Source organism: Gavialis gangeticus, unplaced genomic scaffold (genome assembly GCF_001723915.1).
Source record: "Gavialis gangeticus isolate Ggan-Ray unplaced genomic scaffold, GavGan_comp1, whole genome shotgun sequence".
NCBI classification, from domain to species: domain Eukaryota; kingdom Metazoa; phylum Chordata; order Crocodylia; family Gavialidae; genus Gavialis; species Gavialis gangeticus.
Window position 1 is genome coordinate 48,113,947 of NW_017729006.1, and position 12,088 is coordinate 48,126,034.

Genomic DNA, 12,088 nt, shown 5'->3' on the forward strand with positions numbered 1-12,088 from the left:
TATGCGCTGCTGGTCAGGCTGCAGTTGGAGTACTGTGTCCAGTTCTGGGCACCACACTTCAAGTAGGATGGGGAAAACCTGGAGAGGGTCCAGAGGAGGGCCACTCGTATGGTTGAGGGCCTCCGTGGCCAGCCCTATGAGGAGAGGCTGAGGGACCTGAATCTCTTCAGTCTCCACAAGAGGAGACTGAGGGGGGATCTTGTGGCTGCCTACAACCTTATCAGGGGCCACCAGCAGGGACTCGGGGAAAATCTGTTCACCAGGGCCCCCTTGGAGTCACCAGGAACAATGGCCACAAGCTGAGGGAGAATAGGTTTAGGTTGGATATTAGGAAGAACTACTTCATGGTAAGGGTGGCCAGAGCCTGGAATAGGCTTCCTGGAGATCTTCAAGAGGGGACTGGATAGGCACCTGGCTGGGGTCTTATGACCCCTGCCACCCCCAGTGCTCCTTCCTGCCCATGGCAGGGGGTCGGACTAGATGATCTGTCTAGGTCCCTTCCGACTCATTGATTCTATGATTCTCTGATTTTTACTTTTTGATTCAGTACTGTCTTTAGTGGAAGGTATGGTGCTCACCCACTGGTATGACTTATGCTGTCATTCCTGTATAGTTTGTACCCTGGTATTACAGGATCCTGTAACCACCTCATTTATAGGCATAAGGAGTCTCCAAATCGGAAATATCATATTTTCTCACATAAAACATGGCCTGGAATAAAATATACACCTTGTTTATTTGGGAGGCAGAACAAAGAAAAAAGATTTTTCCAGAGCTATGGTTGCAGAGAGAAAGGACAGAGCTAAGAAGTAGTCTGCAAGACTGTGAAGTAGGAGAAGAGAGACCAGGAGTAGCCAGCAGACAGCAAAATTGCCTGAAGAAAGATTCTTATGTCTTATAATTTGTCTTCATGGGTGATGTTGAAATGTCACTTACATGATGGCTGATACAGGGTTTGCTGGAAGCTTGTCAATAAAGCCTGCTTTCTACTACATGAAACTGTAGCGAACAATCATCCACAGACTGGATGGTGTTAAGTGTGGTCTCAGTAGACTCTGAATTCTTCATCCATTATCTGGATTAGTTTTTATAACCCCTATATGCCTCAATGGGTTTATTTTGTTTGTTCCCTTTGATCTCTTCAACTCACCTTTGCCTCTCTCAGCAGTGTTTCCTCTTGCCGTCCCCTTTCCCCACCTTTGTACTTAAATTATCTTATTCCAGGGGTTCTCACAAAGTTTTTATGCTGCAGTCTGGCAAACAATGGCTCCAGAAGTGGTCGTAGCCCAGCAAACCGCAGCCCAGCAGTCGCAGCTGATCACGGCTGAAATTTCCAGCTGGCAGATAGGTAAGGATCCCCATCCCCTGGGCAGGGGGTAGGCCAAACCCTGTGGTGGGCCCTACAGAAGGAGCCGCGGCCTCTCTACCCAGCTTTGGGGGCTGCGGTTTGCTGGTCTGCAGCCACCTCCAGTCAGGCAGCCAACTGTGCTACAGACCGGCAGCTGATCCGCCACAGCCTGGTGCTGGGCCGCAGCCCAGGGATTGAGAACCCTTGCCTTATTCCTTTCTGTTTAGTACAGTGGCAGTATTGTAGTCAATTAGGTTAATTTGAGGTGTGATTATTTTTAGTTGAAAACTTTTCCCTTCTCTTTGCAAGTCCATTCATAGCATCTGATGAAGCAGGTTGCAGAAGCTCATAACTACAAGGTGCCACATTACCCTGCCTTGTCTGACAGCGTATTTGGTTCAATTTACTCCTGCCAGTGGAAGCAAATAAGTGCAGTAGGAAGTTATAATCCTCTCCTGTTATGTAATACCATGTGTACATGCTGTCTATAGTTATCTATTAAATAAACTTTTTTACTGACTTCTGTACTAGCTGGGCTTATTCTTTTGGCTTGCCAAAAAACTTTGAAAAATGATTATTTTCAAAAACCTGTGTTTATAATCCTGGATCTCTGCTCTCCTCTCACAAATGGATGCCATTTGAAGTATGAGCAGACAGCCTTATTTTGAGACTAGCTGTCAAGGCTGAATCCCCATAGTATTTTGATTTAATGTTTAGCTGCATGCAGTGAGAAATGGAGATTCTGTCATGGACAGCTTGGCTGTTGTTCAGACTCTGGTTTCTCTGATGTCTGTTAAATAGCTCCCTCCAGCACTGGTGTCTTTGGACTCCTCTAGCTGCGATGCTTATTTTGTTGTTGAGCTGTCATTTCTCTCTGGCACTGACAATCGTTCCACTGATAACCTCAATAGTCTTGTTGTTTTGGCATGCCCTATTTCAATTATCGTAGTGTTTGCCTTCTGGTAATGCCAGGAGACAAACACTGTTTGGTGTTTTTTGTTGACACGTGGAGTGTGTGGACTTTTTCCTTTTTCCTGCTTGGTTTTCTTTTTTTAAGCTTATTCAGTCCAGGTATTAAGATGAACCTGTTTAAATCCTTATGACATGGCCTCTCATCATCTCTGTGGGATTCATGCATTAGGTCAGTTCAGTTACAGGACACCCCAACATTACAAAGCACATTTAAGTGTGTGAAAGAGTACATAGGCAGACAAGGTTCTTTGGGTAAATGTAATATATTTTATTATACCATCTTTTAAAAGATTGTAATATCTTTTATTATACCAACTAACTAAAAAGATAAGAATTTAATAAAAGGTATCACATTTACCCAGAGAACCTTAACCAACACAGCTATAACCAACACCACTGAAAAAATACAAGCACTCATTCCATAAATAGAGACGCCTTCTTTATGGCCCCCTCTAATTCTCAGTAATGTTGCTTTCATGCTTGGAGGCTCTGTAATAGCAGCACCTTGAGTGTATGACATTAGCTTGTATCACTCGGGAATTCCCTTCACTCCCTCTACTGCTCATAGAGTCCCATCTTGTATATGAAAATGCTGTATGTAGCCCTGAAATACTTTTAAGAAGGGTCTTCAGTTGTGTTCTCTTTCAGCAGCCATCCGGTCATCTTCAGGTCTCGGTTCTGATGATGCCCAGGTGACCCAAATCGAATCTCCTTACACCTGGCTCTAGTCTAGGAACTCATCTCACTGGGGTGTTGAGCCTTGGCTGTTCCTCCAAGAAGCTCTGCTTGCCCAGCGAAGGCTGCTCACCCTCCTTGTTCTCTGGAGCAGCAGAGAAAAAACACACTATACTTCATCTTCCTTTAGTGGAGAAAGCAGTAAGAGGTTGGGGCATGGTAGGAAGACCAGTAATTAAACAGTAGGTATCTGGCTATGGATGTAAATCCTATGCTCAAAACACCAACCTTTTCGCTGGCAGATTGGGAAACCAGTGTCAGCAACCCTAGAAGTTGAAGTAATGGCTCTGGGCCATGAACACATCCTTTACTTTGGATTTCTTTGGGAGTCAAGTAAGTGCTACTGTACTGGCGTACACAAGATTCATCTTGGTCTTGGAAAGTGTAAGGGTTATACTTTTTTTCAATGAGCATAATTCTGTATCAAAGTGAAGTTGTTAGCAACTTTTGTATAATACACAGGACACTGCTTAGTACATGTAGAGTTTTGTGAGAAAGGAGGTAGATACAGGGGGTGGGTACCTTTTAGGTTTCAATCGATATACCCGATTTGCGTTGGTATGTGCACATTTTGTGATAATGGTTATGCCTTGATGCATCATTTCACACTAGGAGTGTACACCAAGTCCAAAAAAGCCTTAATTTTTGTAATGCCACTTTGTTTTTATTGTATTTTGGTGTTTGCCTCTTTCTTTTTAAACTGGGAGGCTGCTGGCCTTAAACTGTCATCCTTTCTAAATAAACTGTTAACATTTAAAACAAGGAAATAATTCATAGCAGTATCATCTGTCATCTGAGGAACCACTAACTGTGGAGCTAGTTTACTATTAAACATCCTGGGAGATTTCCTTTTTGGCTTCTGTTTAAGATTTGCTCAGCTGTGTTGCCATTTTACTGTGGAATCTGAAAAGCTTTTTTTGTTTTTTGGGCTCATGTAACAAAAATAATAGTTTATGCAGGTCCTATCCTGACCTTGGATATAGCATGAAGCCAAGATGTTCAAATGAATTGCACATATGACCGGGAGAATTTAATTTGGCCTTGCTATTGGAATTTTAAAATTAGAACATCTCGTAGTTTGTTTTGCTGCACTAAGTGGAGCTGTTTCCTATTTCTTGTAGAGTTGTGGGCAGACACTGAGGGCGCATCCAGATGAGCACGCACGCACATGCACTTTGTGGCTTCTCAAAGGCTTTTGAGGTGCTGCAGAATGCATGCGGTGCATGTGAAGTGGTTCTCTGTGCTGCATATTTGCAACGTGGAGCCAAAATTAGATACCAGGAAATTCTGGTATCCAAACAAAAAACAAAAAGGTTTCAAAAAGTGGGGCAGTGCATGTGGTTGCAGCTTCCACCATGAGAAACTGGAGCTTGGCTGGCCAGAACCACACTGCTGCCAGCCAGGCTCCATGTGCCCAGATTGCTGCCACTGCAGACCTGGGAGGCCCCAAGGACCCCAGCCTCCCTTACCCAGACAACTTGCTGTGTGCCAAAGTACAGATGCAGGGGTGTTCCCTGGGGACAACCAGCAGCATCACCATGTGCCACTGCTGTTTGTTCCTGGGGAAGCATACATGCACACTTGTCTGGATGTACCCTGAAGGGCTATCTAAGCCTATCCAAGCTTAAGTGAGAAGGCTGTGGGTGAATTAATGTGGGGAAGCAAGAAAATGCAGCTTGCCACAAAGCCTCAGTATAAGAGTTAAAAATGTACTCATTATTAAAGGGATGCTTAAGGCTAGTATATAATTGTTATGATTTCCTTGCAGAATCTGTGTCATCACTCTAGCAGAATCTCATCCTGTTCTTCAAAAGGGAAAAACTATTAAGAATATTAATTACCAAGTTACTGCTCACTGTAGCAGACTTCAAAATAAGGTCTCTGGGAAGTCAAAGCGGGTACGTTTTGGTTTTTTTTCTTTTTGACCAGTTTGTCTGTTTACATTCCAGTTAACGCTGAAGTGCCTCCCTTACCACTTTAATACTAGTTCTTTTCCAGGGCAGCAATCTCTCATGCTCCCTGCCATTGTTAACCATCTGTTTTAGGGCTGCCAGGGGCACTGCATTTAGAAGAATTAGTGTAGGAGTTTACTGCAGGTATTTTAAGCACCCTGTTGTTTAATTGTTCTGAACAAGGTTACATAACACTGTTAATTTTCCCTCACGCACACAAAGCTTGAAGAGGGGCCTTTGCATATTTTTTAAGCAGATAGTATCAAACGTTAAAAGACTCTTTAGCAGAGATGTCAAGACTTACTGGTAAGAGCAACAGCTCTTTTGAAGAGGGCATAAAAAAAGCTTAGGGTAATGGTTTTTAACCTTTCTGGAGTCAGGGTGCTCCTCTGTAACTTTAATGGGATGGCACCTGGGTTGAGAACTACTATTGCGCTTCCTCAGCTTGTCCAGCTGGTTCGCAAGCAGGACTGTTGCTGCCATTGCAAGGTGAAACTGCTCCATGTGCCTTGTTCCTAGCTAGACCAGGAAGGACTGAGGCATGAGCATGCGCACCTGCCTACATTAGGATGATCTGATAACCCTAAAGCAGACAGCAGCACCATAAGAACCACTACTTACTGGCTCAGACCATAGGTCCATTTTGCCTAGTGTCCTGTGTCACACAGTGGCAGAGCGGATGCTGAAAGGGAGAGTGAACAGGGTTTCTCCCCTCTTCCTCTCCCACTTGCAGCCTCCAGCATTTAGGGTCTAGGAAGTTCTAATTCAGAGGCTGTACCCCTAACTCCCATGCTCAAAATAGCTGCTTGTCCAATCCTGTTTTGAATCTGGCTGAACTGTCAGCTTCCACAGCATCCAGTGGCAATGAGTTCCACACTACGTTTTGTTTTGTGAGCCCTAGTTCTTCTGTTGTGACAGGGAGTAAATAATAAATCCTTACTTACTTCCTCTCCACAATTATTTATTATTTTAGTATAATGCCTCCCCCCTCAAGTGTCTCCTTTTTAAACTGAATAGGTGTAGCTTCTTTAGTCTCCTTATGTGGAAGCCCCTCCATATCACTAATCATCCTTGTTGCTCTTCTCTAGATCTCCTCTAGTTCTTCTCTCACCTTTTTTGAGGTGTAACACCTGTTCTTGCCACCGCCTCTCCTGGTTCAGTCTTCCCAGAAACAGGCAGACAGGACTGTTCCACCTGCCTGGCATACCTCTGTTTCTGGGAGATGCTGGGAAAACCACCAGCTTAGGGGTTATTTAACACAGTTGAATAGGCTGGAGGTGTGATTTCAAGTGTATTTATTTAAACCAGTGGAAAAGACCCTGTGGACATTCATTTCAGTAGCTTAAAGCAAATGGATCAGAACCAGGTTTTAAGACCAGCAAAATAGGCCCTTCAAATCAGTGCAGTTTCCTTCAGTGAAGTATAGTTTGGCTCATAACTAAATTGCAAGCATGTCTCAGCAATCCTGGCTCAAGCCTGGAGTGGAGACTAAGTCTACTGGTGCAAAGCCAGGGTAAGCAGGGGAGGGGAGAGAGGATGCAGAAGGGGAAGGGGGCACAGGGCCTGAGGCTGCAAGCTGGGGTGCTATGTGGTTGTGGTATAAGGGGAAATAGACATAGGGTGTCCATTGCTCCCCCCCCACTGTCATCCCTACTGCAGTGGTAGGGAATGAATTTAAGACAGCACTCCAATAATCAGATTCTATACATGGAAAACTATAGAAAATAGTTTTATGTATAGAATCTAGTTATTGGAGGAATGGGAGGGAAGCATCAAGTTCAGGGTCATCTTAGATTTAGGTAAGTATATGACCCAAGTAAGAATGTCTTTTATTCAAAAGCTTGTCCAACTATCTCAACTACATAGCTGGTCCAGTAAAAGAGATAAGCCCAAGAAATCCATGCCTTTTTCCCTATTCAGGAATTGTACTTTTTAATTGCCTTTAAATTCACAGCTTTGTTTCCTGTTGTAGGGTGCCCAGTTTTTAACAGCACTTGCCCCCCTGTGTAGGATATCTTGTTCAGATGGAGAAGAATATACTATACATAGGTGAGTAGCTTCTTTCTTGTACTTCTGTCTGCTAAGCACACTCTTTGTATGCTAAGCACATTTGAACTTCTTTGCAGTTGTATAAGAGGTCGGTTGATGGAAGTGAATGAAAACCTTCTTAATAATCCAGCTATTCTGCAAGAGAAGGTAAATATTTTGTTTGCTTTTTATTTTTTCCTCACTTTTATTCCTGTATCAAATCTTACTCTTATTTTGTAGCCGTCTACTGAAGGGTACATTGCAGTAGTACTGCCAAAATTTGAAGAAAGCAAGATTGTAACTCAGGGACTTTTGACACGGGAGGAATATGAAGGAATCTTGTTGCATCGTCTTAATTCCAGCTCCTGAAGTTATTTCTACCTGAACACACAGATGTACGTTACAGAATGTAAATCAGACAAAAGTCCTCTTCCAGTATATCCCATGTTGAAGTGAAGTGAGGTGACACTTGTTAACATGAAAAGCTAGAAGTTGCACAGACCTAATGCTAGAGATGGAAAATGTCAGTTTCTTTAATTTTAAGTGGAATTATTTTTTTAAATGCATTTCAACAACTTTGTTCAATACTTCAATTTTGCACAAAGACAAAAAGCTAAAAAAATCCCATGATGTATTCTCTGCATTTATTCTGAGGGTTCAGTGTAAATAAAACTTATTCCTTAATCTCTTTAATCCATCAACAAAAGTCTACCTAAGTTCACTATCCAGGTTTATAAGCAAAAGGGATCAGACAGATTGAGACCACTCTTTCCCATTCTCAATCACTCAGAGGGTTTCATTGTTTCTTTAATGCTATAAAAATCAAACTTTCCTAAACGTAATGTCCATTGCCAGCAAAGGACTTGCAGACAGCACAACTGTGTCCTGCAAGAATTAAATGTACTTGGGTCTTGAACCTCCAGGATACCCTACAGCCCTCAAAGTAATAAAACAAGTACAATAAAACTAAGTGTAAGAAATGAGATCAAACAATGAGTTTTGAAATACAGGACCAACAAAATAATCACTGGGATCCATGTATGTAGAGTAAGCATACATTCCCTACATTTGTTTGAATGTGTTTTCGCAGGTGGTGACAGGGTGCTTTGGTAGAAATGATGTCCAATCACTGCACAAAGGGCATTATATGACTCCAAAGTAGCTTTAAATAGAATTTTAAATGTTGCATTGTAAAAATCTATTTTAGGGAACTTCAATATGGCATACATTCGAAATTAAAACTTCAGTAATTTTCACTTGCATTTCAAATTCTATTCATTAAGTTTTGATAAAATCAAAGGAAGCCACAAGGGCTGCTATCTATAGATAAAGAGATTACAAAGAAAGAAAATTAATTCTTGACTAAAGTATTAATCCACTGGAAATGCAGTTTTCTGGGGAGGTAAATGCTTCATTGACTCAAATTGACAACATAAGAATTGTTGACATTTAAATCAATTATCTAACCTAAATATAAGTTGACAGATGTATTGCAGAAACAGTGTGAGGTTTTACAATAGGTCTTCATTGCAGAAATACCACATAATGAAGATAACAACATTTCTCAGTGCTTTAGGCCAAAACCTTCCAGACTATCTTCCTGATGCTGCTTTAGCAAATATATAGACTGAAACAGGCCAGAGATGATACTTTGACAAACTTTAACAGTACTAGTTACACATAGCATATTTAGAGCCATTTAGTTTCTCTGCATAAGTGTCCATTAGCAGCATCTTTGGGTTGAAACTTTCATTAAGACATTCACAAGTATTTCTTACAAAAATAGCAGTATTAATGGTGAGCAAAAGGAAACATACCCACACTATAAAAATACACAGCAATTAAACTAACTGATGTTGCAAATACTACTGTTAAGTACCATGACATCTATTAGATGTGAAAAGGTCACAACAGTTTGAATTCATTTATCCCGATTTTACCTTTCACAAAAGAAAGCAACCTTGAAACTCAGCAAGCTTATAATTTCCATAAGGAATTCCTACATTCCTAAGTGCTAGAATTATTTACTCTCTAAAAATGTCAGATTTGCTACATGATGTTCCAAGGATATGACTCCAAAGGCTTCTGTTTTCCCTTCCAGACTCTCTTCATTTATTTTTGTTTGAATTCTGTTCTCCCTCCAGGGGGGAGGAGATCGCATAGCCATTCCCTGCTTTTTGCTGTAGCAAGAAAAAAAAAATATTAGAAAAAGCACTTGGGGGCTGAGTTCAGATGAGCATGACTGCAGTAAGTGGCATAGCATACATGTCTGCTGTGCCACATACCACACATTCAGTTGTTCTCTGTGCTGCAAGGGAGCAGTGCAGATGGGTTTTTTTGACCCTTGGATATCCAGGGGTCAGAAAAAATAGTGGCACGCAGAGCGGCAGCACATACCACCCACTGCCAACCAGGGTCTGTGTGGCAGGACTGTCATGACTGCAGTCTTTGGAGGTCCCCAGGACCCAGGTAACACTGCTGGGGTCAGCCTAGTGTTGGCCCCAGCCTCCCTTACCCCACCTGGGGTAGCTTGCCCCATGCCACAACGTGCATGGCACAGGCATTCTCTGGGGACAACTAGTGGCAGCACAAGGTGTGCCATCACTAATTGTCCCCAGGGAACCAAATGTCCACACGTTTGGACACAGCCCGGGTGGTTGCATTTGTCCCCATTCTTCAATATGGATCTTTAACTCACCTTTCTCAGTAACTTGTAGCAAAGTGGAAGAATTTGGGACAATATAGTCATCACAACCGTTGTTTTCTGGATACATGCATCCACCTAAACAAAAAAGATTGGGAAAGAATATACTTAGACAAAATAGAATTAACAGGAAAACAATTCACATTTAAGAGATATTAACTCCCCCTTCCTTCTAAAATCTGCTGGTAGTGAGGGTCAGCTTGAACCAACTCCGCTTGTCCTTCACAACATTTTCCCAGTATACTGGGAAGTGAAATGTTAGCTCTTTCAGCAAGATGGAGAAAATATAAGGTTACTTGAAAGTGAGGGTATGTTTTCCTCCCCCCTTTTGTTTCATATACCCAGTCAGATCAAGAGTACCATTCAGGATACGCATCATTTGAATCCTCTCTACCAGGTATACTTTGTCTTGTAGCTGGTTCTGTAAATGGTTTGGGAAAGAGTTGTGCCCTATTCTGGCCCCACAGGAAGGTCTAAATTTTACTCCAGTGAAGAGTTTTACCAAAGTATCTAGACAAAGAGGGACCAACAACTGAAAGCACTTGTCTAGATGATACTCTGGAACTACAGAGATGAATAATACCAATAGTGAAATTTAGTTTCACTATTGATGATTTTGGCAGTAAGGTTTAGTAAATAGGTTTTTACAAAAAAAATTCCTGTGCTTTCCCTCCTTATAACAGTAACCTTTGTATTGTCCTAAAAAAATAAGTAGTGCTCTGAGAAGTAACAGCTGGGGGCAGGGGCACAGTAAAACTTAATTTCATTTTAAAATAAACTGTAAAGGGGACACAAAGTTCCATGTACTCTGCAGAAAATTGACCTCAAATTTTCCACTGATGATCCTGGATTCTGTGGATTGTGATGGCAGTTCAGAAATACAGGAATAAAAGGGTTGCCTCAGGCTTTCAAGTTCTGTCCTCTGCATTTGCAAGCATTTATCCAGAGTGTCTTAAAAATCATCTGCTCCAATGGCTCATATGCCAGCTACAAAGTGCCATGTTATGAAAATAAGAAAAAACCAACCACCCTCCCCACCCCTCCAAACTATCGTACAACAGGCTATAGGTAAGAAGCAGGTGGGACAAAAGCACCACTAATATCATGTTGCTACAGTGGCAGATAAGTGATCTTGTTATTGTGTGCACAGAGGAGAGGGTCCTAGGAACAGGACCATGCTCCACACTACAGGGGAAGGCAATTCTCCCTTCTCCCCAGCTTTGCAACTGGTCTGGGAAATATTGCTTCCCAATTCCAAATCTGGCAATCAGTTTGACCAGAAGGCCAAGGCCTGCCAGTCACTAGCCATGATTAAGCCTGCTCCTGAAACCTGTAAAGCATTCACAAGGGGGAAGCTAGCAGAAGCCCTGATGCATAAGATTACCAGGCAGCTCCAGCACAGAGGAAGAACTTACCTCTTGACCCAACATGAGGAATACAAACACTTAAATGTATATTCCAAAATCAATTATTATTGATCCCAAAATCCCCTTAGCATCTCATACCATCCTTCCCTGTAACTTGAGTTCCATCTAGAAGAAATGTGGGTTCTTTCCTCCCACTACATTGTTTGAAGACCAATCTTCTAGTTACTAGAAATCATCTACTTTCCAGTCTAAATTTATCAGAACCAGTTTATCACCATTCTGTATTTTATGCTGGTATTGCCCTTATCTTCAATAGTTCTCTTTTCCCTGAAAATCACCTGGCAAATACAAAAAGAAAGCGTATACCTCAAATATCATTTTGCTATGTTAAGCAAGCTATGGAGAAACACTCATCGTGCTGTCTATACCCCCTGGGTTCCAAGATCCTTATATGGTGTTTCTTTTGGTGGCCACAGACCCTGCGCCTGCAGGTTACAGATATACTCTTCTCATCCATGCTGAAAGGCATCCATCACCAAAGATACAAGTAGGGGGTGTCAGAAGAAAGGGCACCCCCTGGCACACATTCCCCAGACCCTTCCCCCACTGGATGTTTTCACTGTCATTCCCAGTGGATTTTTGCCTCAGGAATAAGTGGTCCAGTATGTCCTTGAGGTTAAGTCTAGCACGGCGCATCATGAAGGTGCAAGATGACAAATGGCTAAACAGGAAAGGGGAAGTCCTCACTTGTTGGAGGACACCTCAGCCAGCGAAGATAAGCTCATTTAAGGATGATAAATGGATCCGTGAAAGATATGCCCTTGCTGACAGAAACCAGGGTGGCTGCTATGAAATCAAACACCTGGCCTGGCAAGCAAGTCTGGCTTCTGGTGCTTGATTATAGTTTCATAGTTTCTAGGGTTGGAAGGGACCTGAGCAGATCATCAAGTCCGACCCCCTGCCATGGCAAGAAAGAGTACTG

General features: G+C 42.3%; 2 protein-coding genes across 2 annotated transcripts in view; one reads left to right on the top strand and one right to left on the bottom strand.

Moving 5' to 3' along the window:
• FAM206A (family with sequence similarity 206 member A) overlaps positions 1-7,442 on the top strand; it is a 40,694-nt gene extending 33,252 nt beyond the window's left edge. Inside the window, exons 4-7 of the mRNA XM_019508731.1 lie at positions 4,824-4,953; positions 6,980-7,056; positions 7,134-7,203; positions 7,276-7,442. Of these exons, the coding sequence (XP_019364276.1) occupies positions 4,824-4,953; positions 6,980-7,056; positions 7,134-7,203; positions 7,276-7,404 (406 nt within the window). The 3' untranslated portion in view covers positions 7,405-7,442. The remainder of the gene's footprint in view (positions 1-4,823; positions 4,954-6,979; positions 7,057-7,133; positions 7,204-7,275) is intronic.
• A 383-nt stretch (positions 7,443-7,825) lies between these two features.
• The window catches only part of CTNNAL1 (catenin alpha like 1), a 178,916-nt gene continuing 174,653 nt past the window's right edge, over positions 7,826-12,088 (bottom strand). Inside the window, 3 exon segments of the mRNA XM_019509189.1 lie at positions 7,826-9,197; positions 9,199-9,215; positions 9,734-9,817. Coding sequence (XP_019364734.1) covers positions 9,056-9,197; positions 9,199-9,215; positions 9,734-9,817 — 243 coding nt within the window. The 3' untranslated portion in view covers positions 7,826-9,055.